Source organism: Siniperca chuatsi, linkage group LG17, assembly GCF_020085105.1.
Source record: "Siniperca chuatsi isolate FFG_IHB_CAS linkage group LG17, ASM2008510v1, whole genome shotgun sequence".
Lineage (NCBI taxonomy): Eukaryota > Metazoa > Chordata > Actinopteri > Centrarchiformes > Sinipercidae > Siniperca > Siniperca chuatsi.
In genome coordinates this window covers 10250819-10278768 of record NC_058058.1, presented here as the reverse complement: position 1 = coordinate 10278768, position 27950 = coordinate 10250819, and the positions used below count along the sequence as shown (strand labels likewise).

Below are 27950 nucleotides of genomic sequence, written 5' to 3'. Positions count from 1 at the left end.
CTAAGTTTGTTGTAAATAGAAGCAGCCGGGCCATCAACGCTGCGTTCCTTGAGCTCTGACCTTTTGTACCCTCTCCACTTCCTGTGCTGTTTTTGCATGCAGTGTGGTCGTCATCTGTATATGCGTGTGTATTTTTAATGATAGTGTGTGTGTGTGTGTGTGTGTGGAGGTCGTGGTGAAGTGAAATCCAGGAGCCACAGAATCATGGATCATAATAGACCATGGTTTCCCAAGAGTCTTTTTGCACACAGATCCATTGCAAATTTGGGGAATTTGTTCATTTCTGAAGTGTTATTGTTGACTGTCCATCTTCTGGATCCAAACAAAGACTGAAAAATGTGAAATAAATTTCAACAAAGTACAAACAGATTCTTGGGAGTCCCTGTTGCAGATTGTGTCATCACCGTGGCTTTCTTCTCTAGTCATAGGCTCAGTCCATTTTACAATACATCCCAGAGCTCCCTTTCTTGTCTTGTTTGTTGACAAATGCCTCAGAGGGCACTGGTGGAAGGTGAGGGGGCGTACCCCTAGTCATCTCTTATCCTGGACCTAACCCGGGGATGGCAGGGGAACCACAATGCGAGATATGGCGTTCCACTGGCCTGCCAAGGCCCTGGCCCCTTGCACATCCCCTGACTAATGATCATACCCTTGATTAGTTAAGGAAGGCATAAATCATAACTGCAGTGAAGAAGAAGGCTAGCTGGGGGCGGCCAGGCCGTTCCTCATGAATGACTAACAGATGCGAGACAAAGAAAAGGGCTACATAGTTGTTCAGAGGAATGGGACACTTTGTCTTTGTCCAAATTTTAATGTTTGTCTCTACTTGGAGATTTTGTCCATGTTCCGAGCGCGCTTGATCTTCATTGATCCAGCCTTGTTCAAATATTTAGCCTTGTCTCGCTGGTGGTGCTTTCAGGCCTAGTACCTGACATGATTACATTGCTTATTACAAATTGCTGCTAAAATGGGGATAATATCGTGGCCCACAAGATGGCACCCAGAATGAATACTAAAGTTAATAGTCTCCAGGTATAATTGGAATGATGGGAGAGCAGATATTTTAAGATACTCTATAGGTGAAGTGAAAGGGAAGTGTGAATGCAGGACTGCACCTGCTCTTTGTGTAAAGATGTGGTTATACTGCTTGTGGCATTTTCACATCAACGGGTACCATAATGAGCAGCTATTCAAGGTTGTTTGACATTCTAACCTGAGTGTGCGTTCATGTGTGTGTTTGTGTGTGTGTGGATGAAAGTGTGGGCACACAGTACGATAACATGCATGGTTGTGTGTGTATGCTGGCATTTACAAGTTTATGTTTGCTTGTACAGTCGCAAGTATTAGTGCTTTGCCGTGTGAGTGAATGTGTGTGAATATACATGCTGGTTTGCATATGTGAGTCTGTGTGTGTGTTCTTTGAGATATCCGTGTGAACGTTCTGTATAGCCACTCACTTTTCTGCCACGGGTCTCATTTTAACAACCTCTTGACAAGTAATTAACACCCTTCAGGTCTCAAACCTTTCTCGAGTGCTCTTCACATGTTGCACCAAACACATTGGGGTTTTGCTATTAAGCTAGAAAGCTGATGGCGCTATCAGGGCGTTGAACTGTGATGTCATTTACAGATCTGAATGAAGACCATGTCTGCACAGTTTAGGACAGTTTTTTTTTCCTTTCACAAAATGTTTTGCCACTTTAAATCAGTGAATGGCAGCAATAAGTAGATATTCTTTAAATGCGTGAATAGTTTATTTTTGAATGCCTCTTCAGGTCTGTGAAGATAATCTTTTATCTCCAGAGAAGTCAGAGGTAATGCTAGAAGCTAGGTCTTCTGGAACCAGACTCCATTTGTCTGGATACCATTATTTAGCAGCACAGTGTGGATTGCAACATAACATTAAGCCTTTCTTCTAACAAACACACATATTTTAAATAGTGTCTCAACTGTCATGCTGAATTTAGAGCTGAAAATATAGTCGAAGCCATATGGTGCTGTGCTATAGCAAATGAGTGTGAATAGATATGAATTAATTAAGGAACAAAAAAAGAGAGTAGAAAAGGAAAAAAAAGGAAAGGAAGAGTAAAATGAAGAAGAAAGGAATGCTGAGATAGAAAGGAAATCATTATTGTAAACTCATACTGTATGTAAAAATACAATATTTGACCTGTTTCTACAGTGTGGTTTGGCATTCACAATAGAATTAGCTTATAAAGAATTACAGAAAAGGAGAAAATGTGTTGCTACAGTAGCATCAGGGTTGCATGAATGTTAAGCAGATGCATCCCTAAAGTGCATCCATCTTAATGCATCCATCTTTTTGCAACTATATGCATCAGTTTTGTAGGTGTCGCGCTGTTGTACAGAAATCATCTATAATACTTGCACAGATATTGGATAACGAATTTGTTTTTTCAACCTCCCGTTAAGTTTGTCTTCAGCCCAATGAGCTGCCAGTGGCCCCATTGGCCCTGAGCCCTGGCACTTTGCCCTCTGCAGATCCCGACTACAGCTCTCTGACAAGGACACTCCTACACCTGCGAGAGAAGATGACAAGAAATACAATACAGCCAATAGGATGGCTGCTTCAGCCCGAGACGAATGCCTTAGCTATAAATCCATGTTGCAGGGTTGATAAGTTAATTGCCTGTACCGCTATCTCCTCGCCAGTGTCTAATATAGAAGAGCTCTCTGTGAGAGTTATTTTACAACAAATGGGTATTGTCTCCAAGCACAAGGCAGGCAGGATGGTGACACTGGACACAGTAAATGAGGGATCTTTTTAGTAGTTCCAAGAGTTGCAGTCTGTGGGTGCATGGAAGCGATTTCCAACAGCATTTTGCATGGGTTTGAGTTAGCATGTTTTTGCAAATTTTACCTCATCTCCCTGAAGTGTCTTTAGGTTTATGTGTGCAGGAACACTATGTGGATTTGGAGCTGTTGGAGATTTATTTGCAGATGGAAACACGGTTGTTGATTTTATAGGATGTCAGAGGAAGATGAGGCTGTAGTGTTATTGGGGAAGTGTTGCCTTATGACTTGTCATTTCTCTGTGGTGTTAATGCTCTGACAGCAGTGAAGTGGTCAGAAGTCCATTGCCCAAAGCTAACATTTTAATACACAACGTAAAAAAAATATATGCATTGCAGATGTTTCTCTGTGGGATCCTTCGGCTGAAAGATAGATTTATTATCCTCCCCTGTTTACTCACGTACGCACACATGCAGACACACAAACAAGAAAGTTGGAGGTCACACACAAGAATTTGTACACACCCATTCAACAAACACACAGGTACAGAGACACATATTCATGCACACACCACCACATGGTTTAGTGGAAGGTAGCCGCAAAATTTATCATCAGCTGCTGGTGGTGCAGGATAAATGGAGGAGGACAGAGGAATGCAGTCCCAGTGAGGATGCTCTCCTCTGGGTTTGGAGTGCGACCAAGGCGGTCTTGACTTGGCCGCAGTTAGTCATGGATGCCACCTCGCTATTTAAAACCCCTGTGCACTCCCTCAGTGTTTGCACAGCTCACCACAGCCTCCCAAAACCACCACCCTCCCTAAAGGAAGGGCTGGTGAAACCCCCAAATGGACTAAATAAAAACATTTTAAAAAGCTCCTTTTCATTCATGTATGCAGGTTGTTCTTTTTTTCTGAAATGTTTCTGTAAGGACACATAAACAAAACTGTAATTTCTCAACAACAGAGTAGCTGTGTCACTGGAACTAACAGTTATTTATGTTATCAATTAATCTATTATTTTTATTTGATTAATCACTTAATCAGTAAGTCTAATACATTTTAGAAAATAGAGAAAATTGCTCATCACAATATCCCAGTGCCCTAGGTGACTGCTTCAGATTGTTTTGTCCAATCAACAGTCCAAAAACCAAAATTGATTGATAGAAAAATAATCAACATTTTTATTAATCAAGTAATTGTTTTAGTAATTTATCACAGAAAAAATTCTCACATTTGTTGGTTTCACAATTGTGAGAATTTGCTGCATTTCTTTTATATCATTGTAAAGTGAATATCTTTGGGCTTTGAACTATTGGTCAGACAAAAAAAACTAATTCATGACCTCTTGTTACGTTTGATGGCCGTTTTTCACTCTTTTCTGACATTTTATAGACTAAGCGATCATCTTTAAAAAACACATCAAAAAATTAATCATTAGCTGCAGCCCTAAACCTCACATTTGAGAAGCAGGAATTAGTGAATATTTGGCTTCATAAATGACACACAGTTACTCGAATCTCAAAATCTTCATAAATTCATTTAAATGCAGGCATTTGTACACATACAGTATATCTGCAGTTCGAGGGCAGGACGAGGTTGAAATGATGCACATACTGTAGAATGGAACGTGATGCTGTACTACGGCTGTACCATGAATCATAAGAATCATATTCCAGTCATTGTTATGCATATTTGTCCATGGAGTGGCCCATCTATCTCCTCCATTAACCATAATTACTTTTATACATGCAAAGTACGAATTATTAACATACATGTAACCACAATGATTAATCGCCCATGTGCAACAGCAGCTTCAGAACTCTTCTTGATGACTCACAAGGACGTAAACAATTATACTGTTTGCCCCGTTCACCATTGTAATGCTCCGTGACTTGTCGTTGATTCATTATTCATACTTAGGGTATTATTATTCCATTGTATGCAGTGCAAAATGGGATCATTAGCTGCTGAATATGAGAATGTGAAAAATGGAAATATTGGGGAAAATGGTGGTGGATATAGTGGGTAGGAAACCCCAAACAATCCCGACTATTAGCAGATAAAGAATGGTAATTTCCCCAGAAGTAATTAGGATTAGCATAATTTGACGGTGCATGAATGATGCATGGATGATTGATACGTTGATACACACACTGTAATGAGTCCCTTATCTCCACTCTCCACTGAAGACTTTTGTGGAGAGCGTAACCCGAGGTGCCATCTACTGTAGTTCTAGACCCTCCGCGGGGGGACTATTTTAGGGAGAACCCTGCCTCTAAGACACACATTCATACAAGCACAGTCACATGGGGCTATAGTAGAATAGAAGCAGTGGTAGCATAGCACCATCCTGTAGTAACTGATTGAAGATGGTGCTTTTATCTTGACAGGCTCCCTGTTAGAGCCAGACCAGGAAATATGATATGGCAGCTCATGTTCTCTTTATTCCTCTAAGAGAGACAGTCTGTGTGTCTGTACATACAGTGTGTGTGTGTGTGTGTGTGTGTGTGTACTGTATACTGTATGTGTACTTGAGCCACTCAGTGTGCGTGTGCGGCTGCACAGCATGATCAGCAACCACGCATGTAGTCGGTCACTTTGTGCTGCTTTTAAGTGACAGCTATCGATTGGATGTTTGTGTTGTTGCAGAGGCTTCAAGGGAACACCTTGCCCTCTACATCCCACTTGAGAAAGTAACTCTAGAGTACCTGCATTGAATATAGCAGTAGGGGTGTGTATGTGTTGTTTAAGTGCATGAGATGTGATGCCTTAAATTGAGTGTAAGGTTTCTTGACCCTGCTGCTTCTTCTCAAATTTTTCTTCTGCTTAGTGACTAACCAAGGGTCAGTGTAACTTATATATCCAATATCCTAGTGAAATGCAAACTTAACAGCACAATGGGTCCTCCCAAATATTAAATGTTGAACTGACATACTTTAATTGCTAAAGGTACATAATCAACACCATGTAGGTTTGTTAAAAGAAAAAGGGGACAACAGTGTTGGTCCTCCAATGTCAGTCAGCCGCTGCCATGAAGCTTAGACGCTGTTTCCATGTCCAAAAACAATTATATTGTCTTTTGTCTTTTGAAAAATGTAAAAAGAAAATACCATATGTACAATAGCCGTAGTACTGTAGTAGTTCATATTTCCTTTTAAAAAAGGTGCAAAAAAATCATTCCCAATCCTAAATCTTAATAATCTAAATATATCTAAATATAATGTATACACCTAAACTTAACTCTTTCAACTTTGAGGATGAGCCAGAATGACTCACTTAACTAATACTGAAACTGAAATATTGAAGCAGAGGAGCTCACACACACGCACACACATATACATACTGACTTTTCCATAATCTCCACAACCATTCTGCCTGATAAAAACACAAATAGAGGCTTCAGATGTCTCCATGTCTCTGAATTATTATTCTCCAATGCAACAAAACAAGCCTTTAACACTTTTACCCTGTGGCTACAGATCAAACATTCCACATTACAGAATTATTATGCATATATCATCTACAATTATTGCACAGGGGAAGAGCAAACTATTTATTACTGGAGGCAGCTAGCTGAGTGTCAGTTCAGTCTTCTTCAGTGCATTTAGCTGACCCCAAATAACCTTCTTCCTCACTCTGCCTGTACACAGTTTGTACACACCCTTTCTCTCACTTTCTATCTCTCTGCCTTTCCCTCACTTCTTTCTCCATTCAGAGCCATCTGAATATAGGTCAGCATTTTCTAAAATCCTCATCCTGCTGAAAGTTTGATAAGTGCACTCCAGGTGGTAGTGAGGTGAATATTATATTTGTAATTGGAGGTCCTAAGTATCCACCATTGGAATATTCTGGTTATTAAAGATAATCAGCTATTGCCTAGAGGGCCTCAGTAACATTCTGTGTGGTTCTCTTAATGTGCTGTTAATATGTTCTTAGATCTAAAGACACTGTGGCCTGCACTATGTTTAAAGGGTTAGTTCACCCAAATTATAGAAAAACACTTACCTCTGGTGGTACCTAGCCATGCAGCTAGTTTTGTTTTTCTTGCCAATGTTTGGAAAGATCCATCTCTGAGTTTTCTGCCTCCATCGAAGTGGAATTGAGGTGAATGGAATTTTGTTTGTGGTTCTCACAGCATTGAAAAATTGCATTAAAAAAATTCAACAGCAACATGTCTTTCCAAAAACAGAATCCTGGATGCTCTGGATATTCCACCTCACTGTGAACAGAGAAACACAAACATGAGACAAATTAAAGGGAAAACCCTGAATACCAAATGAGTGAAGAAACAAAATTAATGCGGACGTTTCCATACAAGACTCAAGGTGTCACTTAACAGTTTAATGAGTTTAAAAATGATGTGAATCACATACTATAGCATTCACAGTCACCAGATCTCAACCAAACTGAAAACCTATGGGAGAATTTGGAGCAATGTGTTACTGGGAATCCATATCATAAGTGAGACGTCAGCAAGTCAGATCTCCATTTGGACGTCACTGTCATCAGCAATCCTGTCAGCAGCACAGTTCCTGAGGACAGCGGCCAGACAAATTTTCTTCACCAAGCTGACTAGCATCATAAATTTACTGGACAAAAATTGTGTCCAAGAAGGCTCCATGAGGAGTTTACGGAAAGGAAGCCACATTTTTTAATTTATCGATTGATTTGATTTTATTCAATATATGCCTATGGTTGAAACAATGCTCAAAGCGAATGCTATAGATATCGTTAATAATTTCACAACATATAGAAAACATGAGATTTGAACTGTGGAGAATACACTCCACTAAAAGCGGCGGAGAAACGAGTGTCAAAAACTCTCCAGAAAACTTTCCATGTGGATTGCCCTTTACACACCACTCTCCTCCACCATCATCAACACCAAAAGAGGAAATGTATTTTCGAAGAATGGTGTTCATCCGTCCAGTAGAGTTCCAGAGACTGTATAGTCTATGCCAAGGCACTTTATGTTGGTAGTTTATCAACCATCTGTAGTCCGATGGGAACTGTTCGCAGCGTGGTCTGTGGATTATCCACATTTACAGGGAGACTGTCTCCGAAAAGACACGTTGCTGTCAGTTTCACCACAGCCAAAACCCAATTCACCTCCATTGTATTTGGGAGGAGTCAGAAATCTCACACAGATATCGCAAAACCTGGCCAAAGAAAGTCCAAACTATCTGCATGGGTAGATACCACTGAAGGCAAGAGAGGAAGTCTTTTTGTAATTTGGTTGAACCTAAATTAAAATACTTTTTTATAAGCTGCTCTTATGTCAACTGACAAGCTTTGCTTTCGTTAAATACTCTTTAAATTTGCAGAATTCTAGGTTTACTAATGTGATGAAATGGTTTGATGCACTGTCTACTTGCAGCCTCTTTAAAAAATAATCGTGGATTGCATTTACTTAAGTTACTTAAATAAAGGTTACAGTTTCTCCGGCTGTCGCCTGTATTTGAATCTAGGCCTTTCACTCTGGCTCTTCATATTTCCACAATTAAAGACCCACCCCTCCCAGCCCCACTCTAACAGCTGGCCATTAATCAGTCCTTGCACTCGATTTCTCTTCCGCCACAGGTTATGATTTTCACATTACTCCACACTCCTTCACCTCCATCCGACAGGAAAATGACCCAGACTTCCACCCCCTCACTACCACCACCACACATAGAGACACACCTCGAATGTCTTAGAAAGTGAGATGTTTGTATGTAGCAAACTGCACACGGGTGACGCATGGTGAGAAAATAAGGTGTTACACGTATGTGTGTGCTCAAACGTGTGTTAGTATATGATCGTTTGAAACATGATGGGGTAACCACAGCGCCGAGTCTCCCCCCATCTCACACCCATTATCCTTTTCTAATTACACTTTCCTTCTGAAACAGTGGATCAGAGGGCACCATTGACTGCTTTTAATCTGCCACCAAATTTTAATTAACACAGACGTGACCCCCGTCTCCGATACATCCCGGAGAACGTTGGGATCACAATAACTCATAAATCACAGCCGCAGATTTCATTCCCTCCGCTTTCCTCTGGTGATGAATTTCCAGATGGGGGCTGGTGGCTGTTAATGTCAGGAAAAAAATTAGAGAGAGAGAGAGAGAGAGAGTGTGTGTTAGAGACAGAGAGGGGCAGAGGAAGGCAGTAAGATGGACAGAAACACTGTGTTTGTGAGGAATACAACTGAGTGTTTATGTGTATGTAAGAGAGACAGAGTTGACGAAAGAGAGAGAGAAATGGCAGCATCTCTGGTATGCTCTCAACCTTTGAGAGATTTGTTACCGGGGAGAGGATTATGGAGGCTGTGAAATGGGGTTGTGTTAATATGCCGGGTGTTGAGGAACACGATGTGTGCCAGTCTCTGGAAATCAAAAGGCTGAACAAGTGAAAACTGAAAATGACTCAGTGATGTTCTGAAGAATTAATTGATACGTCTCTCTGTGTATGTTAGTGTGTACGTGTGTGTATCATTTCTTTAATCATGGACTTTCAATCATGGACTATACATAAATTAACATTACATGAATTATTCTACTTGGTGAAATGAATGCATTTTAGTCGTCATTAAAGTACAAACTACAAATAAGAATTTCTCTTCAACAGAAGTGCAACAGTGATGGTCTGCATTCTTGATTTGCACGCTACTCAGTGTTTGTGTTTTTGTTTGTGCGTGTTTGCATATGCATAAATGTGTCTGTGGAGGTGGAGGTGGAGGTGGGAAGGGTGCCGGGGTTTGTTATTACTAAATCGCTCATCCATGCTACTAATTAAGATGCATAGCATTCCCCTATGAACGTCAGTGTCGCTAATTATCAAACAATGTAGTGCTCACCAGATATGAGAACTGGCAGCCTCTGTAGTCATGTTACCAACCTATTACTGCTACAATTACCAAGTGCCTGTCAGTCTCCTTGTTAGTCATCTGCCTTCATTTTTTCTTTACTAATGCCGGTCTTTTTTCTTTTTACTCTCCCCTCCTCCCCCCTCCCTCTCTTCTTTTCTCTCTCCAGGCTATGGCTTTGTGGATTTTGACAGCCCAGCTGCAGCACAGAAGGCCGTGTCGTCTCTCAAAGCCACCGGGGTGCAGGCCCAAATGGCCAAGGTAAGGAGTGTTTAAAAACAAGCTAGCATCGCCACCTCCTCTTGCATTATCATTAGCACTTTGTTGTGCATTCAGCTCCCTCAAGGGATTTAATATCATACACTCAACACACTTAATAGATGTTGGTGGATCTGAAAAGCTCCCACATACAAACTGGTTTTGTCCATAAACACAGTTTCATAGAAAGTCATTTTCCACAGTGCTTTGCTGTATAATGACAAACTTCTTCACTCTAACATAAGAAGACTCTTAAATGTGGGCTTGTAACTGCATTTGTGCATCGTTATATGACAAGTTTCTAAGGGAACTGTGGTGCATGTAGGTCTGTTTTATCTTACAGACACTCTGTGACTGTGCAAAGCTGTAGTCTCATACAATACAGTATGAAGACTTTGCTTGTACATGTGTGGGCCCCTTGTTTCAAGTGGTTATGTGGACTTAGTGTGAGAGTATGTGTGTGCATTGCATTATTCCACGGCAAACTAACTTGGTTGCCAGCGTGTAAGCTGGCCCTGCTGTAATTGAAGTTTGACCAGCCGCTTGTCCTATGTTGTGCAGTATTATTAGCCAGCTAAAGTGGAAGCAGATGAGACAGGCTGTTTCAGCAGTACAAAGAGGGCCCCAGTGAGTTGCACAATGGAGCCAGGTTGACAGACATAGACACACATGGAGAGGTATGGCTTAGAGGAAAAAACACACTGGGTAGGGTATGTACTTATTCACCATTTAACCTTAGAATCTTGTATTGTATATTAACATTATGAATGAATGTTGATTGTTACATATTTGGCTGTCTGTCAGTTTTAGCAGATTGTCAACTGGCTCGTTAGCTATACCCCAGAAAACTGTGGTTCCAGAACAAGAACATCAGTGATATTGTTTAGTGTATGTCAACCTTCAGTCCAGGCTAGCAGTGATCATTAATTTTTCTCATTTTTCTTTTCTAAATTTTTCATTTCTTTGCTGACTGCACAGAGAATCATCATAGACTAAAGCACAGCAGGGCCCTCTCTCCGGACATCTATGATAGACGAGCCTGCATGGCTAAACCAGGCTATTTTTGTACCAGCCGAAGATTTGCTAGTGTCAGAATATCTAAATAGGTGAACAAAATGTCAGTAGCATTAAAGCAATGAATATGGTGATTACTATGAGGGTATACTATAAGTGATTTTCTCAGACGAGATGGTCCCCATTTGATCTGATCCAGAAATCCCCCCCTTGAGGCCAAAGAAGCCCTGATGAGATGGAGAATGGCAGTGGCGCCAGTGAAGATGACAGAATTGATGATAACTATGAAGGTGGCAATTATTTTGATCAAATGGGATGAGATCTGACAGGAGGAGATGATATTCCGTACGGTGCTCAGGTGTGCCATTTCTCAAATGCACCATTTGGCCGTTTCCTCTCCCCACCAGTGTCCTTCTTCCAATATTTATAAGAGGGCAGGCTCTCAGAATACAGATAAGATGCCGTGCTCTTTGCCCATCTCATTTTAAGACCACACTTTGCATTGCTCCCCTTTTCTCAGTCAATATTTTCATGAGAGAAAACAAAACAAAAGAGCTGACCTTTTTAAGAATGTTTGTTTGCATATGTGTGTGGGCACATTCACAAAATCATTTTCTATTAGCATTAGTGTATAATAGTTTGTTTCTGAATGTCCCCTTGTTCTGTTCACACAAATGGAAAGCCCAGCATTCTGTGCTGCAGCTCTGTGCTTTTATCACACTTGTGAGAGACATTAAGGAGTAGTTTGCTTTTATAGACTTCCTCTGCATCCCACTAATGTCTCTTTACCAGGTAGCATTCTATCAGCTCCTCCTCTTTCATCTCACCTCCTCTAACCCCATTCTCTTTTGCTTAATGCTCTTTTCTCTTGCCATCTCTTTTTCCTCTGTACCCACACACACTCACACATTCATAAACACATTTGTATTCACATCCACCATGTGTTCCCCTGCCAAACATCCAATGAGTGCAATTTATTCCCATCAATAATTAACAGCAGGCTGTCTTTGTGTCTGCCTACCTGCCAAGGTGTCTCTGACACCCTCCGCTCTGTCAAGGCGGAGCAGCATTCCCCTGGCGAGGCCGGATGAAAAACCCAGGTGTGCATTCAGAAAGGTGTAAATCACGACGACGATTGGTAACGCCACAGACGACTTCCACAATAATAAGCGCATTCAGCCTCATTCTCTCACTCCCTCTGCTCCATTTTGTCACATATATCTCTCCACAACAAAGTAATAAACAAATAGCAAGTCAGAGCCAGAGGCTTTGAGCTCATTAAATAAAACCGTCACAGTAATCAAGTTGTGCCTTTTTTCCTGCCTTGATGCCATTAAAACGCTTTTATTAAGGTGCCTTATTTTAAACACAGCTGCAAAGGAGGTATAACGAGAGAAACAGAGGGAAAAGGGAAGTGTCACTTGATTTCTTCTTCTTCCTCCAATGTAACAGCCTGCTGTCTCTCTCCTCTTACTCCCCTTGGAATTTGAAATACCAAGGCAGCAGAGATGAAACATTGCCTTCCTTTTGTCTTGCCCTCCCCTGGGGATGGTGACAGCAAGAGGGAGGAGAGGAGCCATAATTAAGACACCTAAAGGACACTTCCCCCCTGTGCCTCCCTTCCTGTCACTCACCTCTACGCAAGTCACAGATAAAAGCACTTAGCATAGGTATGTGTGTGTTTGCGCGCATATATGGTTATGTCCGTGCTTGTATACACATAACATTATATTATTTTTGTGTACATTCACAAAACCCAATACAAATTTGTTTGTGTATATTTTCATATACCTGCTTGTCTTACCATGTAAAAATTAATAAATCCAAATGTGTGTGCTAATGTTTGCATTTGAGTATACTAATAGACATCTGTTAGTGTCTGTGTGTGTGTGTTAGTATAATTTTGTGGAATCGTATTGTGACAGTATGACAAACATTGTTGTTTCAAATTAAAAACTAACAAAATAAGTTTTTGAAGATTTTGTTTTACATTTATGAATAATGTATGTAAGAGTATTTCTCTGATTTACTGCACAACAGTACAACATCTATTTCGTAATTTTAAGTGATTTTTAATTTTAGTTATGTTGCCTAGCCCTACATTAAAATAATGATTTTGGGAGATATGCTTATTCTCTTTCTTACAAAGAGTTGGATGAGAAGATTGTTACCACTCACATGTCAGTGCGCTAAATATGAAGCTAGAGCCAGAAGGTGATTAGCCTAGCTTAGCATAAAGACTGGAAGCAGGGGTAAACGGCTAGCCTGTCTCTGTCTAAAGTTCAAAAATACCTCTACAAATTAAACAAGATTAAACAAACAAGACAAAATGTGTTTATTAGAAGATGTTAAGTGTATTTTTGAACTATGGAGAGAGCCAAGCTAGCTGTTTCTCCCTCTTTCTAGTCTTTTTGTGCTAAGCTAAGCTAATCGCCTCTCAGTTCTAGCTCCATAATTAGAGCAAAGATGTGAGTGGTATTGAGCTTCTCATTTAAGTGTATTTACCAAAATGACAAACTATTAATTTAGCAATGATGGTTCAATAATAGTGCCTATTTGGTCTGCTCTGTATGGCAGGTTTATGTATACATGTGCAATCATTGTTACCACAGTTTTTCATTGTTATCACAGTTTTAGTTTTCTCATAAATTACCATATGTAAAAATCATAATCTATGCATTGAATAAAAACTTGGTCGGTCATAAGAGAGTATATCAATAATCAATTATAAGAGAACTTAACACAAATTATTGTGGCACTAATTATTTGTCCCATCTCTTATGTGTGTATGCATGCATATGCGCACGTGTGTGTGTGTGTGTGTGTACGAGAAACATTGAGTGCAGGCACGTATTTGTCTCCTCACACTGTGGATTCTATTCTCCGTCACTTTATTCAGGTAGCTTTCCGAGCTGAGAAAACTGACACATTGAGGAGACAGAATGATAACAGGTAAACGGCACATCTAACTTCGCAGATGCAAACCTGTCAACCAGCCGCTGGCCTCACTCTCCACAGGCTGCCATTTTCCCCTTGAGCCAATCAGACTGAATTATGGGAAGGGCACCCTTGATTGTGGTGTCTGTGTTGGAGAGGTAATTCCGCCTGACAGCTGCTTGCTTTCAGACAACAGCCAGTCTTTATGGAAATCATCCCTCCCTATTCTCGGTGCAGTCGGCTTCTGCTGATAACAGCCCGAATGAAAACAAAGCTGTCTTTTTCTACTTTCTTTTTTTGTTTACCCTTTTCTTTTTCCTCTCAGTGTGGACAGCCTGGAATTAGCAAAACAACTCTAACACCTATGGAGTCTGACAATGTACACCCTGCTCTGAAGTCATACATATTTAGGGCCAATATAAACTTAGAGCTGACATTTGCTTTCTTTGGATCTGAACAGAAATGTAGATTTGTGTTATTTTAATTAGTTTTATCCTAATCTAAAATTCCTTTCTGGTTTCTAGTTTTGAATCCTGGCATATCATACAGTTTTCTTTCAGAATCAGAAATACTTTATTGATCCCCGAGGGGAAACTCTTTTGTTACAGCAGCTCACTATCACGTCAGTGCACACAGGAATAGAAGTACTAAGCAAAAAATATAATACACTATAATACAGGTCAGAAAATAAATTAAGTACCAAGTGGGTATAAGTATAAAATTAAAATAAGTATGAAGTACAAAGTGGGTTTACCGGTTGATAATAATAATACAGTATAAAGTGCATGAGCTGTCAAGTTAAGTGTAGCTTATTAAGATTATAGTAATAGAAGTATGAATAAATATCAATAAATAGGGAATTTTAAACTAGAAAACTAGACTTTCTCTGTAATATTATTTTTCATTTAGAAAAAGAGAAGAAAATTTCACACTGCTATTAGTTCAAAATATTATGAACTGTGCTTATTGTCACTCAGTTGTCGAACAAAGCAGTGGTATTAATTTTGGAGAGTTTTTGCCAATGCCCTGGTTTAAGCAGTGGGGACAAAGCCTGCGGTGCAGTGTTCCTCCATCACTACCCTTGTTCCAATAGCCAATATTTATAAGGTCCACCCAAGCTACAGGCAGCTAGAAAGGCACTGCTTGCCCTTCACTTCACATTACAGTGGGGAAATTATGCTAAAAGCATCATTAAAGTGCCTCCATGAAGTGAATCCCAAATGTTTATGATAACACAGTGCTCGCACCGGCCCATCAACCAGTAGTCACCAGCGGATGCTTCAGATGGTTTAACGGTGTGTAACGAACCACAGTGTTCAGACCTCTTGCTCTTTCTCTCTCTCATTTATTCTCACTCCCTTTCACTTGCTCTGTCTCTTCTGCTGTCTTTTCCTTTCTCTCTCCTGGGGAAGATTTCCTGCCAATATCACATTTATATTCATGTGAAAAGCACGGATCCCCCTGTGGGTGGTCTGTAGTCAGTCAGCAGTCTTCTGATTATCCTTTAAAGGTGACTCCTCTGACGTCTTAACTCCATTGACACCCAGGACCCCACGGTTTGGCTCAACACAGGGTGACCTCTGGGCGATAATCAAAGGGATGGCTGACAGTGCTGTTACAGTTGGTTGCTGACAACAGCTAGCCTAGCGAAGCCTGCCTTCCGCCAAGCATGGGTGGAATCTGGGGAGAATGTAGGGGGAAATACGTTGTATTGTGAATATAGCGGACAAACTTCGGGGGATACAGGTGCTCACTCAGCAGCATCACTCACCTCTCTGCTCGATGTGCGCCACCTTGAATGCGATGCCGTTTCCCCTCTGACATCCACCGCAGTGTTTGTTCACAAAGCATATGGTGTCAGAGCACAATGTGTTTATCAGCACTTTCCCCTGAAGCTGCCATCGACAAGGGCATCCTTATGATTATAGTCACTCACCAGCAGCTCATTTCCTTCCATATTTTTTTGTCTGCCATGCTCCACATTTAAATACAGCGTGTAAGCATCCGAATGATGCTAGTCAGCACATAAGCATAGCGTGTATATACTTCAGTTGTTCGTTTTCATGTATGGTTTTATCCTTTAGCAAGCAATTTTAGCTTTAATATGCTCTGCCATGGTGACAGTATAGCTTTCAGAGACTGCGTAGCACAAAGCTAATCTTGCTTTCCCTACACAAAGCTGTGTGTCTCTTTTCTCTCTGCTCCTCATCTCCCTGAATGTATAATGAGGCACCTAGGCATCATGTTGATTCCCTATACCCTTGGCATGTGAGTTTAAAAGAATTGAGCTTGCTTAAGTTTTGTTTATGATATCTTTTTCAGTAAGTCAGCATATAAGTTTGCAAGTTTTTTCCCCATGATAATGTGTTTCACTGTTGTTTCAACAGGCCTAAGATGCTACATTTTGTCTTGTCTACTGTAAAGGAAGTTATATTAACATGAAGAAAGGAAAACATTGATACTTGTGGAAATATCTGCAGTGCAGTGAGATGATCTGACTCATAAAAAAAGATCCAATCACTTGCCAATGAGTCATTTTTTGCAGTGTGGTTAGCTGCAGCGGGACTCAGCACACCGTCCCCTCCCTGCTCCTCCTGCAGAAGTGATAGTTTTGAAGGGCAAAGCCAGTGAGAGTGAGACGGACCATCTGACAAGCACTGGCTCCCAAGCACCTCCGTTGGCTTCCACTGTCTCTGCCGTCTAATTACGCTTCAATCATCCGCGGGAGCGCTGCGTGCGGTAAATTATTTCGCCGAGCAGTGTGGGGACGTGCCGAGATGCGAGAGAGAGTGAGAAGCAGAGACACAGAGACTAAGTCAAAATCAGTGAGAGCTAGAGTGAAAAAGAGATGAAGCAAAAAAGGTAGGAAAGAGAATGAGAAAAATGGATTTGAGGGATGGACAATAAGTAAGAGACACTGCAGAAAGAGAGGGGGCTGGAAGGCGTGAGTGAGAGGCCTGCAAGCTCTAATGTCGCCTCAGACAGCTTGTATGGCAGGAGTCAGGCCAGCACTAATGAACAAAGTTACAAACTTATCACTTATCAGGCAGAGAGGGGAGTGAAAAAGAGGAAGATGGAGAGATGGGGGGAGGAAAGGGATAACTGGAAATGGACATCATCAGCATAACTAATCCTGCTGTAGATGCAGAGTTGTATGACTGCTGCTGTGTGAAACTTAGCACAGATACAGAGGAATCATTGGGTATTATTGCAATTTCTTCTTAACAATTACAGTCTGTCATTAGGTTGTTTTTGCGTGTGTTTTTATTGGTTTCCACTAAAGCAGCAAAATAGGGATATAATTAAAGTACAATTTGGAGTGGTTGTGTTTATATGTGTGAATAGCCTCTATTCTGTTTCCAAATTACTCCAAAATGGCCTTGTGTCTAAATTGTAGGCTTCACAAAGAATAGTGAAGGCCTGCATTCTCAGTATGTTCAATGCTGCCATGCTTGCTTTGAAGCAAACATAAATATGGCTTTTTCAGGCTTGGTAATGGCCGCAGTGTGCAGTTGTTAGAATCTCTTTGATGTGGCAACTGTGCCAACCTGCTCGCTGTCTCTGTGAATTGATCTGGCTCAATTAGCGGGCCCGCAGAGACGACGTTCAAAGGACCAGGCTTCCACACTCAACATTGACACACAGACCAGGTGAAACGCTTTGCATTCAATTACACAGCTGGCCCTGAGAAGACAACCTGTGAATAGATCTGAATATTGGACAATCAATGGTGCAGCTTCAGCGTTAAGGAAAGCTTTCACCAAGAATGTTTGGTGTATTTTTTAACCAGTAGGAGTTCATATCCAGCCATCTTCTAAACATCTAACACAAAATCTAATTATATTTCACTACCAGCTGTATGTGTTTATATCCTTTTTGTATTAAACTACGTGTGCACTGTACACAATGAGCCCCCTCTTCTACCCTTCCTCTCTCTTCCCTGATTCAGCTGACCCATTTCAATTTGTCTTCATCAGTCATACCAATTAACTCAGGGATTAGATTCCTCAATGCCAGCCACCTACAGTCCTCCCTGTATCCCACCATCTCTCTATCTATCCCTCCATCCATGGTTACTTACCTCTGCTACACAGGGCTGTCACTGCACACTTTAATGATGTTCAGCTTCCACAACCATACTGGGATTCTCAGCATTCGGCTATGGTAGCAGACTGTTCATGTACATAAAGGGAGAGCACTGAGGACTTTTCTTTCATTGCATTTTGTGTCAGAAATACTACTACAAGGCTACTTACCTGCTAACCCCTGAAGAACTGTAATTTTACATAGAACGGTATTTACAATGCCTTTTTTGTCAGTTTTTTTTCCTGCGTCATATATCCGGCCTCAGAAGTACAAAAATTGCCTTTTCCACCTTAATACTTAAAAAATAAATAAAAAAAATGCAAGACAATGACTCACTCACACACAAAAACAGTAAATCATTAGATTATGAGAATCTGAGATACAGAACATGCAGTATCAAAGCATGCGCTACGCTCTGTATTTGCATTGATTGAGTTAGAGTGAATGCATGCATGAATGCAGCAGTAATGAATATTTTGACTCCTCTCTCTGCAAGCTTTCACACAGAAATGACAATCAATTTGCTTTTGCATAGTTTTGTATGATTTTCAAGATCCACTATGCAATGATGATCAACACTAGGGCACTATGCTTTTTTACTTATTCATTCATGAATTCATTTTACTGACGTAAAACTGCAATATTTGCAGTATTTGCAGTATATTGGCAGATTCCTAACAGGCATACTGATTTGACAAGTGGAGTCTTAGTAGCAGAGTGTACACACTGCAGTATCAATTGGCATAGTGGCTGCATTTGTATGATCTAAAAGTGTCCAAAAGTAGCAAACAGTAAAAAGAAACGTCTTTCTTTTTTTCCTTTTTTCTTTTTAAATCTAGGATATCAAAGACTTGTGTTCTGTGTATGATTTCTGATACTGGGGATATGAGAGTTCAAGACATGTTTGAAAAAAGCCTTTAAGAGGACAGAGCAAACTGAAAAGCGACAGTGACAACACTAAAGTGAGCAAAGATGGCAAACATATTATAGAATTCAGTGGGACAAGAATGGAAGCTTTCTCATGTTTCATGAATTATTGTTGTTAGTGAACACAGAAACAATCCTATAGGTTTATGTTATGGTCACCAGTATTAATTATTTCAACTTTGTTCCTGAGAAATCATGTTTTTCCGTAATTTTGGCATGGCAGACGTGTCTAATCAATACTTCAATAATCATGAGCCTCGGCCACTGTTCCGGTGAAGAGGCCAGTCAGAGGCGGTAGGGAATTCAAAACGCTTTGTTGTTACAGTTTACAACAAAACACGGCACCATAGATGCTGAATTCACACATAATTGACCCAGAATTTAAAAGTTAATTGATTTAAGCTGCAGATTGTGTTTTCAGTTTACTTAAAACTGTTATCTTTAGTTTCCATTCGCCATTATTGGTACATGTAACAGAATTTTAAGCTCTGTGATTGAATGTTTCTAAACTTGGTAGTCGTAGTTAACGTCTACCTCAAAGTTTTTATGTAGACAGGCTTGTACCTTCGACTTTTTATCAAAGAAACAGATTTTCTAACAGATTTCTTAAGTTTCTCTTGAGTTTCATGCTAATCTAAACCATAGACTTTTTGGACTACTGCAGATAACACCATGTGCTTTTGTTTGTATTACATATGTTTGCAACAGAAAGAAGGACATTGCAGTTATGTTTATTACTGAGCACCTTACAGTTATATCTATAACAAATGTGTTTCCTAGCAATGAAAACAATTTTAAAAAAGCAGTTTCCACTTAGTGTTATAAATAGTTGCCCCTTTTATTAACTTAATAGCCTCTTTTCAGATCAAATACCGTCAGACATGCCTTTTCCTTTTTCTTTAGCCAGCTGTCCTCATATCATTAACTACAACTTTCCTTATTATGACTCCTCTCTCTTTCCCTCTATCCTTACCTGCCTTTCTCTATTGCACCCTATCCCCCTCTTTAACAAATTCTACGGGCATGCCATGTTAAACTACACTGACTGTTTCCATTTCCAGTGGCTTCAATCATATGTGAGAGGTCTGCAGTAAGAGCGAGCAGCGAGTCCAGGCTGAGCAGGGTAGATCAGGGCTGGATCAGGGCTCTGTCCTGCTGAGGGTTGATGAACCAGCTCTCTGACACCAACACAGTCCCTCATTCTCACTAATGAGGAAGAGGAAGGCCAGAGAAACGGGTCCCTTTTCATCCTTTTCATCTCACTGACACTGCTTCCATGAGTCTTTGTGTGTGAGAGTGTGGACACGGCCGTGCTAGAGATAGATAAAGCCAGGTATAGATGGAAATAGAGACGATAGAGTTCCGCGTCAAAATATCAGACAATCTTGATTGTGCGAAATGTTCTTTTCGTTATGATGATTTTATTGTCAAAGAAATAACGAGAAGAACAAAAAGGCCTTTCTGACCTTTCTTTCTCTGCTGAGAAACACGGAAGGGATCTCTGCCTTGTCTCAGAGGTCTAAAAAGTCAAGGTTAGCGTAGTTTATCTAAGCTCAAAGGAGCCTAGCCCTTAAGACCTCGGGCCCCGTGGGCACACACATGCTGAATATACAGTACACACACATTGTGACTTGCTTTGCAGGGGAGGGGAGGAAATGGATGCAAAGAAGAGACGAAAGAAAAAGAGTGCAGCTTATGAGGGGTGGTGTGGAGGATCTTTTACCCACAGTTTTTTCTCCAGGTTCTTGATGGAGTAAACGACGGTCAGCAGTTCAGAGGGAGAAATTGAGAGGAGACAGGTACATGTATGGTAGACGGGTGTCTTAGCCCCCTCTGAGGTGATTTCAGATCATTGCCTCTCCTCCAAAGTGTTTTTACATCAAAAACAAAACATCAGCACATTCCTAAAACCCACTCCATGGTTTCAATTGTGTGTTTCTAGCAGGCAAAGAAACTCATACTAACAACTTTGCAGTGTTGCTAGCCCTTTTTTGAATTTTCGTGCATGTCTTACTTAAATTATCAGTGTTACATTGCACTGCAGTTTCAACTTGTGTGTTTTAATAGTCAAGCAGTTTATTTGAGAATGTCTCCTTTAGAAAGAGTCTGTCATGCAAATTTCGCTTTTTCCGCACATTTATTTATATCAACTCTTATCTAGAAGTCACTAAATTCTCTGCTACCCTTTTTGTCTCTGCACAGTGTCAATATTTTGTCTCCATGCGTTGTGATGTCTGTTGTGCGACTGCATGCTGGCTTGTGTTGTCTCTCTCTCTTATTCTGATGTCCCTGTTATCTCCATTTGTCTTTGTTATGTCTGTCGCGGTTTCTCATTCCTCCACTCCACCCTTAAAAGCTGTTATTCTGTCTCCTTCACTTACTGTATGTTTGATGTTTGGCCTGGTTTGTTGTGCTTTGCTTGTGATATCACGGCATTGTTTTCAGTGCTATCTCAGTATTCTTCTTGCCATGTTAGTGTTGCTGCTGTGTTGTGGGAGGGTTATCATGCTGCCATCTCTGGTTTTATCTTTGCATTATCTTTTGGGTTATTTCAGCGCTGTTGTCCCCATGTTATCATTTGCCACAATCAAGGTGGTGACCTTTCTCTCTGACTTTCTCTCTGATCTTAAAATGCTCCCATAGATGTCTTGGCAGTTCCTTTTAGATTTTAGACTGCCATTGATAATTATTGTAATTTTGAAGCTTTTGGATTTTATCTTCACATTATCAAAATATTTGATTTTCTAAGATTGTTTTACTTGCATGCTTTTTAGCCTGTGTGTATGCTTCATAGCTTTCTCTTTGATGTGTACATTTTCAAATGCGTCAAACACGTTTAGCACTTAAGGATGTCTTTGTTTCTGCCAGCGACTGCGATTTAACTCCTTCATTTGCGTATGCCTGTGTTTACATGATTGCAAGTCTGTGTTGATACATTTGATTCAGAGCATGGTATGATTCATAGCAGATGGCTGCCTTCTTCCAGAGGACTATGACAGCTGAAGAAAGTTAAAACTGAGAGTGGTAGACAAGATAGAAAAGGGAGGAAAAACCAGGGATGTGATAACCATCAAACCATCTCAGTTGAGGGAGCATCCATCTGCATCCTTCTCTCTGCTCGGTATGTGACATAGATACAAAATGTCTCCCAGGCTAATTTGCGGAGCAGTACACACTCTTCACAGATTCATTTTGAAGTTAGCAGTCAAACAGAATCAGCTCTTTTGCTTCCATATAGTGAAATAAGACTGGAGACCCCTTGAATATGTACTCCAGGCTGTTTGCACATCAGTTGATCTGCTAATGCCTCTTTTCCTTCCCTTTTGCTCCTCATGTGCAGTACAGTATCTTTTTGACAATGAAGTTTACATCATCTGGTGTCCTTTAGATTTCCTTTACCGGATATCTAAACAGAAGAACCTTTGGCCTCGTTAGTCTCTACTAGTCCTCATGAGAACAAACCAGAGAGTTGTATGTCATATGTTTTCATAGCAGTGTTATGGTCCACACTATAGCAACCGCTGAACCACAGCACAGAGTCAGTACTCTCTTATTAAGAGGGTACGTACACCTCATAACTGTCAGAAAAAGGAAGAGGCAGCCTTGACAAGCTAGCTGGTGGGGAGGCACTGCCATCTTGAATAATGATCAGACTCTCTGAGGCCCCTCTGAGATATTAAGTTAACATATAGGGATGCTTTTGTTCACTTCATCACATCACTCCCTATCTAGACTGACTGCACCTTGATTTGAACCAACTGTGTTAGAAAAACAGCCCAGTTAGTTTTTTTTTCTTTCCTAGAACTTCACCTTTTGTAAATCATTTTTCTGGGAAAACATAAACATTTGTAATTAGGGGTGGGCAATGTAATGTAATTTTGGGAAAAGTAATTCACAGTATTGTTTCTGTATAAGTCATATCATCTGAAGAGTGTTATTTTACCATTTTGTTTGTTTATTGAAAGACAGATACTTGCTTTTTAGGAAACACTCATTTACACAACAGAAGTAGAAAGGTCATATCACACATACTCATGTACATGTTTCACCTTCAACTGGCAAGATACAGTACATTTCTGGTATTACCGCCCCCAATTATGGTCAACTGGTACTCATCTCTTCCATGTTACTGGCTTTGTGATTACAAAAATGTACACCTTAATCTTCACTTAAGCTTCATGTATCTGCTCTTCATGAGGCAGCTCTTTCCATATGCTTTATACATCTTTTTAATTAATTAACTGATTTACTGATTAACTGAAAAACCTACATAGTTCTGCATTGTGTAATGTTTATTCAAATTTAGTTCACTTTCACCCTTTCTAGCTTATCCGGTAGAAGCAGTATGGGCACATTTACACCTTCTTCACAACTGTTTCTACCTGTACACCACCTACTGTTAGTTGTTACCTTAATTCTTAATTCTTATCTTAAATGTTTAAATTCGCAGTATGGCAGTGAATTCTTACTAGCTACCATGTGTAATGGTGTTAATCCCTGTGTGTTCTGACAGTATACCATACAATCACACATAATTATTGGGTCTGGGAACTAAAAGGTTAAAATATAATTTACTTAATATTACTTAACTATAACTTTATATTGCAACTCTGGCAATACCCAGTAGCCTTGTTTGGGCTGCCCATCAATATCTATCTAGTTATCAATTTTATACCAGATATGAGTATTCATAGTAAGTGTCATTATATAGTAACACAAAGGTTATTCAGTGCCATGTTGTCACAAGAGAATTAGATGTTTTTGTTTCATGGTTTAAAACATTGCATCTGACTAGTAAGACGACATCTCTTCCCTTGATAAGTCAGTTTTGTGATCCCCATGGAAACGGTCACACGCTGCCTCAAAAGCTGACAGCCAGACTTGTTGGTGTTGCCTCAAGTGAGAGGGAGATGGGGAGAAGAAGATGGGAAGAGAAGGAGGACAGGGAAGATGAGATCTGAAGAACTAGGGGAAGTAGAGATGTGACTCCAATCAAATTATTGGCCAATCAAGTCATAATGTGAGTAATTCATGGCTTACATCAGCCCTAATCTGATTGCCCGTGCATTAGGGGCTCAAAGGAGGGCTCTTAGCGAGCATGCTCAGTGGGGGGTCTTAGAGGAAAAGGTGCTTTAATGGGAGCCAAGAGAGATTCACTTTTAATGGAAGTAAGTGTGTGTGTGTGTGTGTGTGTGTGTGTGTGTGTGTGTGTGTGTGTGTGTGTGTGTGTGTGTGTAAAACAAAAAGAGACAGATAATCTGTAGGGGTTGTTGAAATGATGCCCGCCTCTCTACCTTTTGGAGCGATACTGTAACGGAGAGAGGGGTAGTGGGAGGTATACATCGCCTCTCTGTTGCCATCTGTTTCAGTGCCATTGTCCAATGGCAACATCCCTCATTTGCCCAATTACAGAGGAGGATTATGATGTGTTTGTTTCCTGCCCATGGGCTCCCTGGCCACATCTGACTCATGTTTTAGGTAGAGAAGTATCATCATCCTCTAATGAGTCCTGCCAGGATAGCCTAGTTGAAATCCTATTGTTATTTTTGCTTCTAATAGCATTTTTCAACACACATGGTATGTATATAAAATATAATAAGATTGCACATTAATTGAATGCCACATCTGCATGTAGCCAACCCTGGACTGTACAGGATAGTCTGGAAGATTTTCCTTTGCTGTGATATCTATGAGGCCAATAAAACTTGTGTAACTGGTGGGGTGAAAGCAGCTTGCCAGGAGAGCTTACACCTGGAAAAACATGACTATGGGGCCAGCCATTGAACGGAAGGTGCTCCAACAAAAGGCCAGGCCCTCAAAGTGCGGGGTTTCCGGCATCTGACACTGGTGTTGAGTGCAAATCGTGCTCAGTTTCAGCATCCCAGGGCTTCGGAGAAAAAAAAGCCTTGCTTGTTTCCATGCTGATTTGCATGTGGAGGGTTCTTGAATTAGTGACCCCACCCCCACCTCATCACGCGAACGCATACACATACATATACACTCCAACCTCACCCTGCGCTTGGGGATCTGCATTGTCGAAACAGCTGCCAAGGGAACAGCTTGTCTCAGAGAGAGAGAGAGAAAGTGAGAGAGGGGAGAGAGAGGGAGCACTGGGGGGGAGGGAAGGTAATCAGCTTTTGGAAAAATACTGCCTCTCCATCCCCTGCCAAGAGTTAGTTTGTGTTGTGGCTTTTTTCTGGACCAGCGTAGCCCTGGCACTGTAGCTCCAGCCACCCACCCCTCTCTCTGCGGTTAATTCAACAATGGGGGGTTTAGGTCGTAAACTGACAAAAACAACAGCCAAACAGAATGGGGTTTTGAAGTGTGTCTGTTTCTGTATGTGTTTATGTGCAACTGTGCTCTGGGAGTGCTGAAATTTTTTCTTATTTCAGCCATATGCTCATTTGTGGGTGACAGTCAGGCGTCCGTAAAAAAGGCTTCTTGTGATACCACAGCAAGTATACATAAGTGAGCAATCACCCTTTTTTTGAGTGCTGGCAATCTTTCTCACAATATTGTGGCATGTGTCCCTGTTCTCCCACACACTTATTCTCAGGAACAAATCTGATTCCATCACAACTGACTGACTAAAGCCATTGTACCACTAGAGCACCAGTTAAACAAATGGAACAAGCTTATGCATGGTGGATCTAGTTTGACACATGTCACGTGCCGTAGACTGAGGATGAATAAACAGGAGCATCCTCTCCTTCCCTAATAAAGCTTGTCAGCTCAAGAGGAAGTGACAGGTTCAACAGTGTTCCTGGTTAACACAACACCCTATGAATAACCTCATCTCATAAAACATATGTCCCTTCTATCAAGCATGCTACAAACAAGGCAGCACTTTAGGGTGTCAATCAAAAAGGAGCTAATAGCAGCAATGCCTTTGTGTAGCCTTGAATATCAACATCTATATTGTCTGAGAAATATTTTACAGTAACATTTTTGACTTTTAATTTTTTGACTTTTTAATTACTGGTTTTCCTCGGGATTAACAACATCTTAATGAATTTTACTGCAGAAACTGCAAGTGCCAATTAAACAACCAATTAAAAACAAATATAATTTAAAGCTAGTATATTATTGATTTTATTATTGACATCATCACCTCTGTATTGCTAACATTTCACAGAGTTTTCAATAGTTATTCTTGGTCCCAGGCAGCATAATGTGTGTGTTAAATACAGGGGACTACTGTATATCAAGTGGCCAAAACCTTATGTTTTTATAATGACAAAGAATATGCATCTCATCTGCTACATATTGGCAATATATTACAGTCAATATGTTTTTTCCAGCCTGTAGCCTGGCAACCAGTTTAACATGTTTGACTGAATAATCCAAGAGCCAGTGCTCACCGATGCAACATCAATTAGGCTCAAGTGAAGGGTCGATTAGTCTTCAAAAGGATGGAGAGAAGCTGCACTGCAAGTCATGTGAACCCGCTGCCTTTTCTCCGGCTATAGGCATGGGAAGAGACAGGAAGAGAAGGAGCCAATGCAGTAGCCAGCACAAGGGAGAGTTAGCTGTTTACATGCTGTTCAGATGTATACAAGTGTCCTCTGTCAGACTTTTAATCACTTTGGAACCCTTTCGAGATGATGTACAGCAGCGAGGGGAATAGCTTTCACTGTTTTGCTGTTTAGGGAGGCAGGGGAGAAGGGAGAGAGGAAGGAAGAGAGGAAGAGATATGATTCAGATGATCCGCTGGCTACTATTCACCCTGCTCCTTTTCTCCATTTCCCTCTCTTCCTCTTCTCTCTCCTCTCGTCGCTCTCTAGAAAGGTATGTTTAATACATAAGAGTCTAATTGCTATCACAGCTGCAGCTCCATCGTCTGTCTGTCTGTCTGTCTGGGGTTTGCGCTGGGTACTCCATCCCCCTTCTCATACTCTCCAGAAAGGAGAGCAGCCATAGTAATGGGCCTCTCCCCTAAGGCCTTACCCTCCTGTTTTGTTCTTTTCTGTAATTTGTTGCCTTTCCTTTTCCAATCATTCATCCTTCTGTTCTTTTCTTCCCGCCTTGTAAATGTTTACAGTGATGCCCAAAAAGTCTTACCTTCGCCCATACTCACCAGTACCTAGAATTTAAAGGGATGGTTCACCCAAATTACAAAAAAACATATTTTCTCACCTACCTCTTGTGGTGTCTAGCCATGCGGATACACTACATTACCAAAAGTGTGGGGATACCCAAACATTACACTCACATGTCATTGCTGAACATCAATCAAGCCATCATTAAAATAACAGGCATTGATATGCTGCTATAACATCCTCCACTCTTCTGGCAAGTCTTTCCACCAGATTTTGGAATTTTGGCTTCAGAGATTTGCTCCCATTCAGCACAAAGAGCACTAATGAGGTGGGGCACTGATATTGGGCGATAAGGCCCGGGGCCCATTTCACCATTTTTAACATGCAAGTGATTTGCAACATTAGATTAATTCCTCTCTTATCAAAACAAATGCCATACTTGTGACCCATGCATGAGCATGCAAGACCCCTTCAGGACTCACAAATGTATCTTCAATTTAATTTTGATTCGCTTTTATGAAGCTGCTCCCCCTGGCTTGCATTCACCATTGCAGTTCATTTCAGTGCTCTGTGCAGACCAGTCAAGTTCTTCTACACCAAACTGGGAAAACCATTTCTTTATGGACCTTGCTTTGTGTCAGGGGGTATTAACATACTTCTGGCAATATAGTGTACCTCCATTTTACCTGGTTGATGCATTATCACTGGTTGTGAGTGTCTTTTTTTTATCTGCCCTGTTTTTCACCATCCTGCCTGCTATCACCTCCTCCATATGAAACACAAGGCAGCTTCACTTTCTCTCTCTTTCACTTGCTCTCACGCTCTTTCTTTCTCCCGCTGCATTAATGGATGCAAATGGAGGCGTGTGCGGGGAAAGGAGCTGACATTTATGCCTCTGATTAGAACATGCAGCCCCAACGCTTTGTAATTGATTGCAGTCGTGGACAGCACACACTCACCCATACCCTCTCTTAAAGGCCCGTACTGCTTTCTGCATCCTATTACTGCGTGTGTGCGTGTGTATATCACACTCTCTGAAGCACACACTTCCAAACATTCAAATGGGCCTATGATATGCATGTACACA

The 27950-nt window shown here is 40.8% G+C and overlaps 1 protein-coding gene across 5 annotated transcripts in view; it reads left to right on the top strand.

The window, feature by feature from the left end:
• Nucleotides 1–27950, top strand: part of rbms3 (RNA binding motif, single stranded interacting protein) — a 287297-nt gene that overhangs the window by 144579 nt on the left and 114768 nt on the right. For all 5 annotated transcript variants that reach the window (XM_044170807.1, XM_044170808.1, XM_044170812.1 and 2 more), the window contains one exon: nucleotides 9772–9863. In XM_044170807.1, the coding sequence (XP_044026742.1) occupies nucleotides 9772–9863 (92 nt within the window). The remainder of the gene's footprint in view (nucleotides 1–9771; nucleotides 9864–27950) is intronic.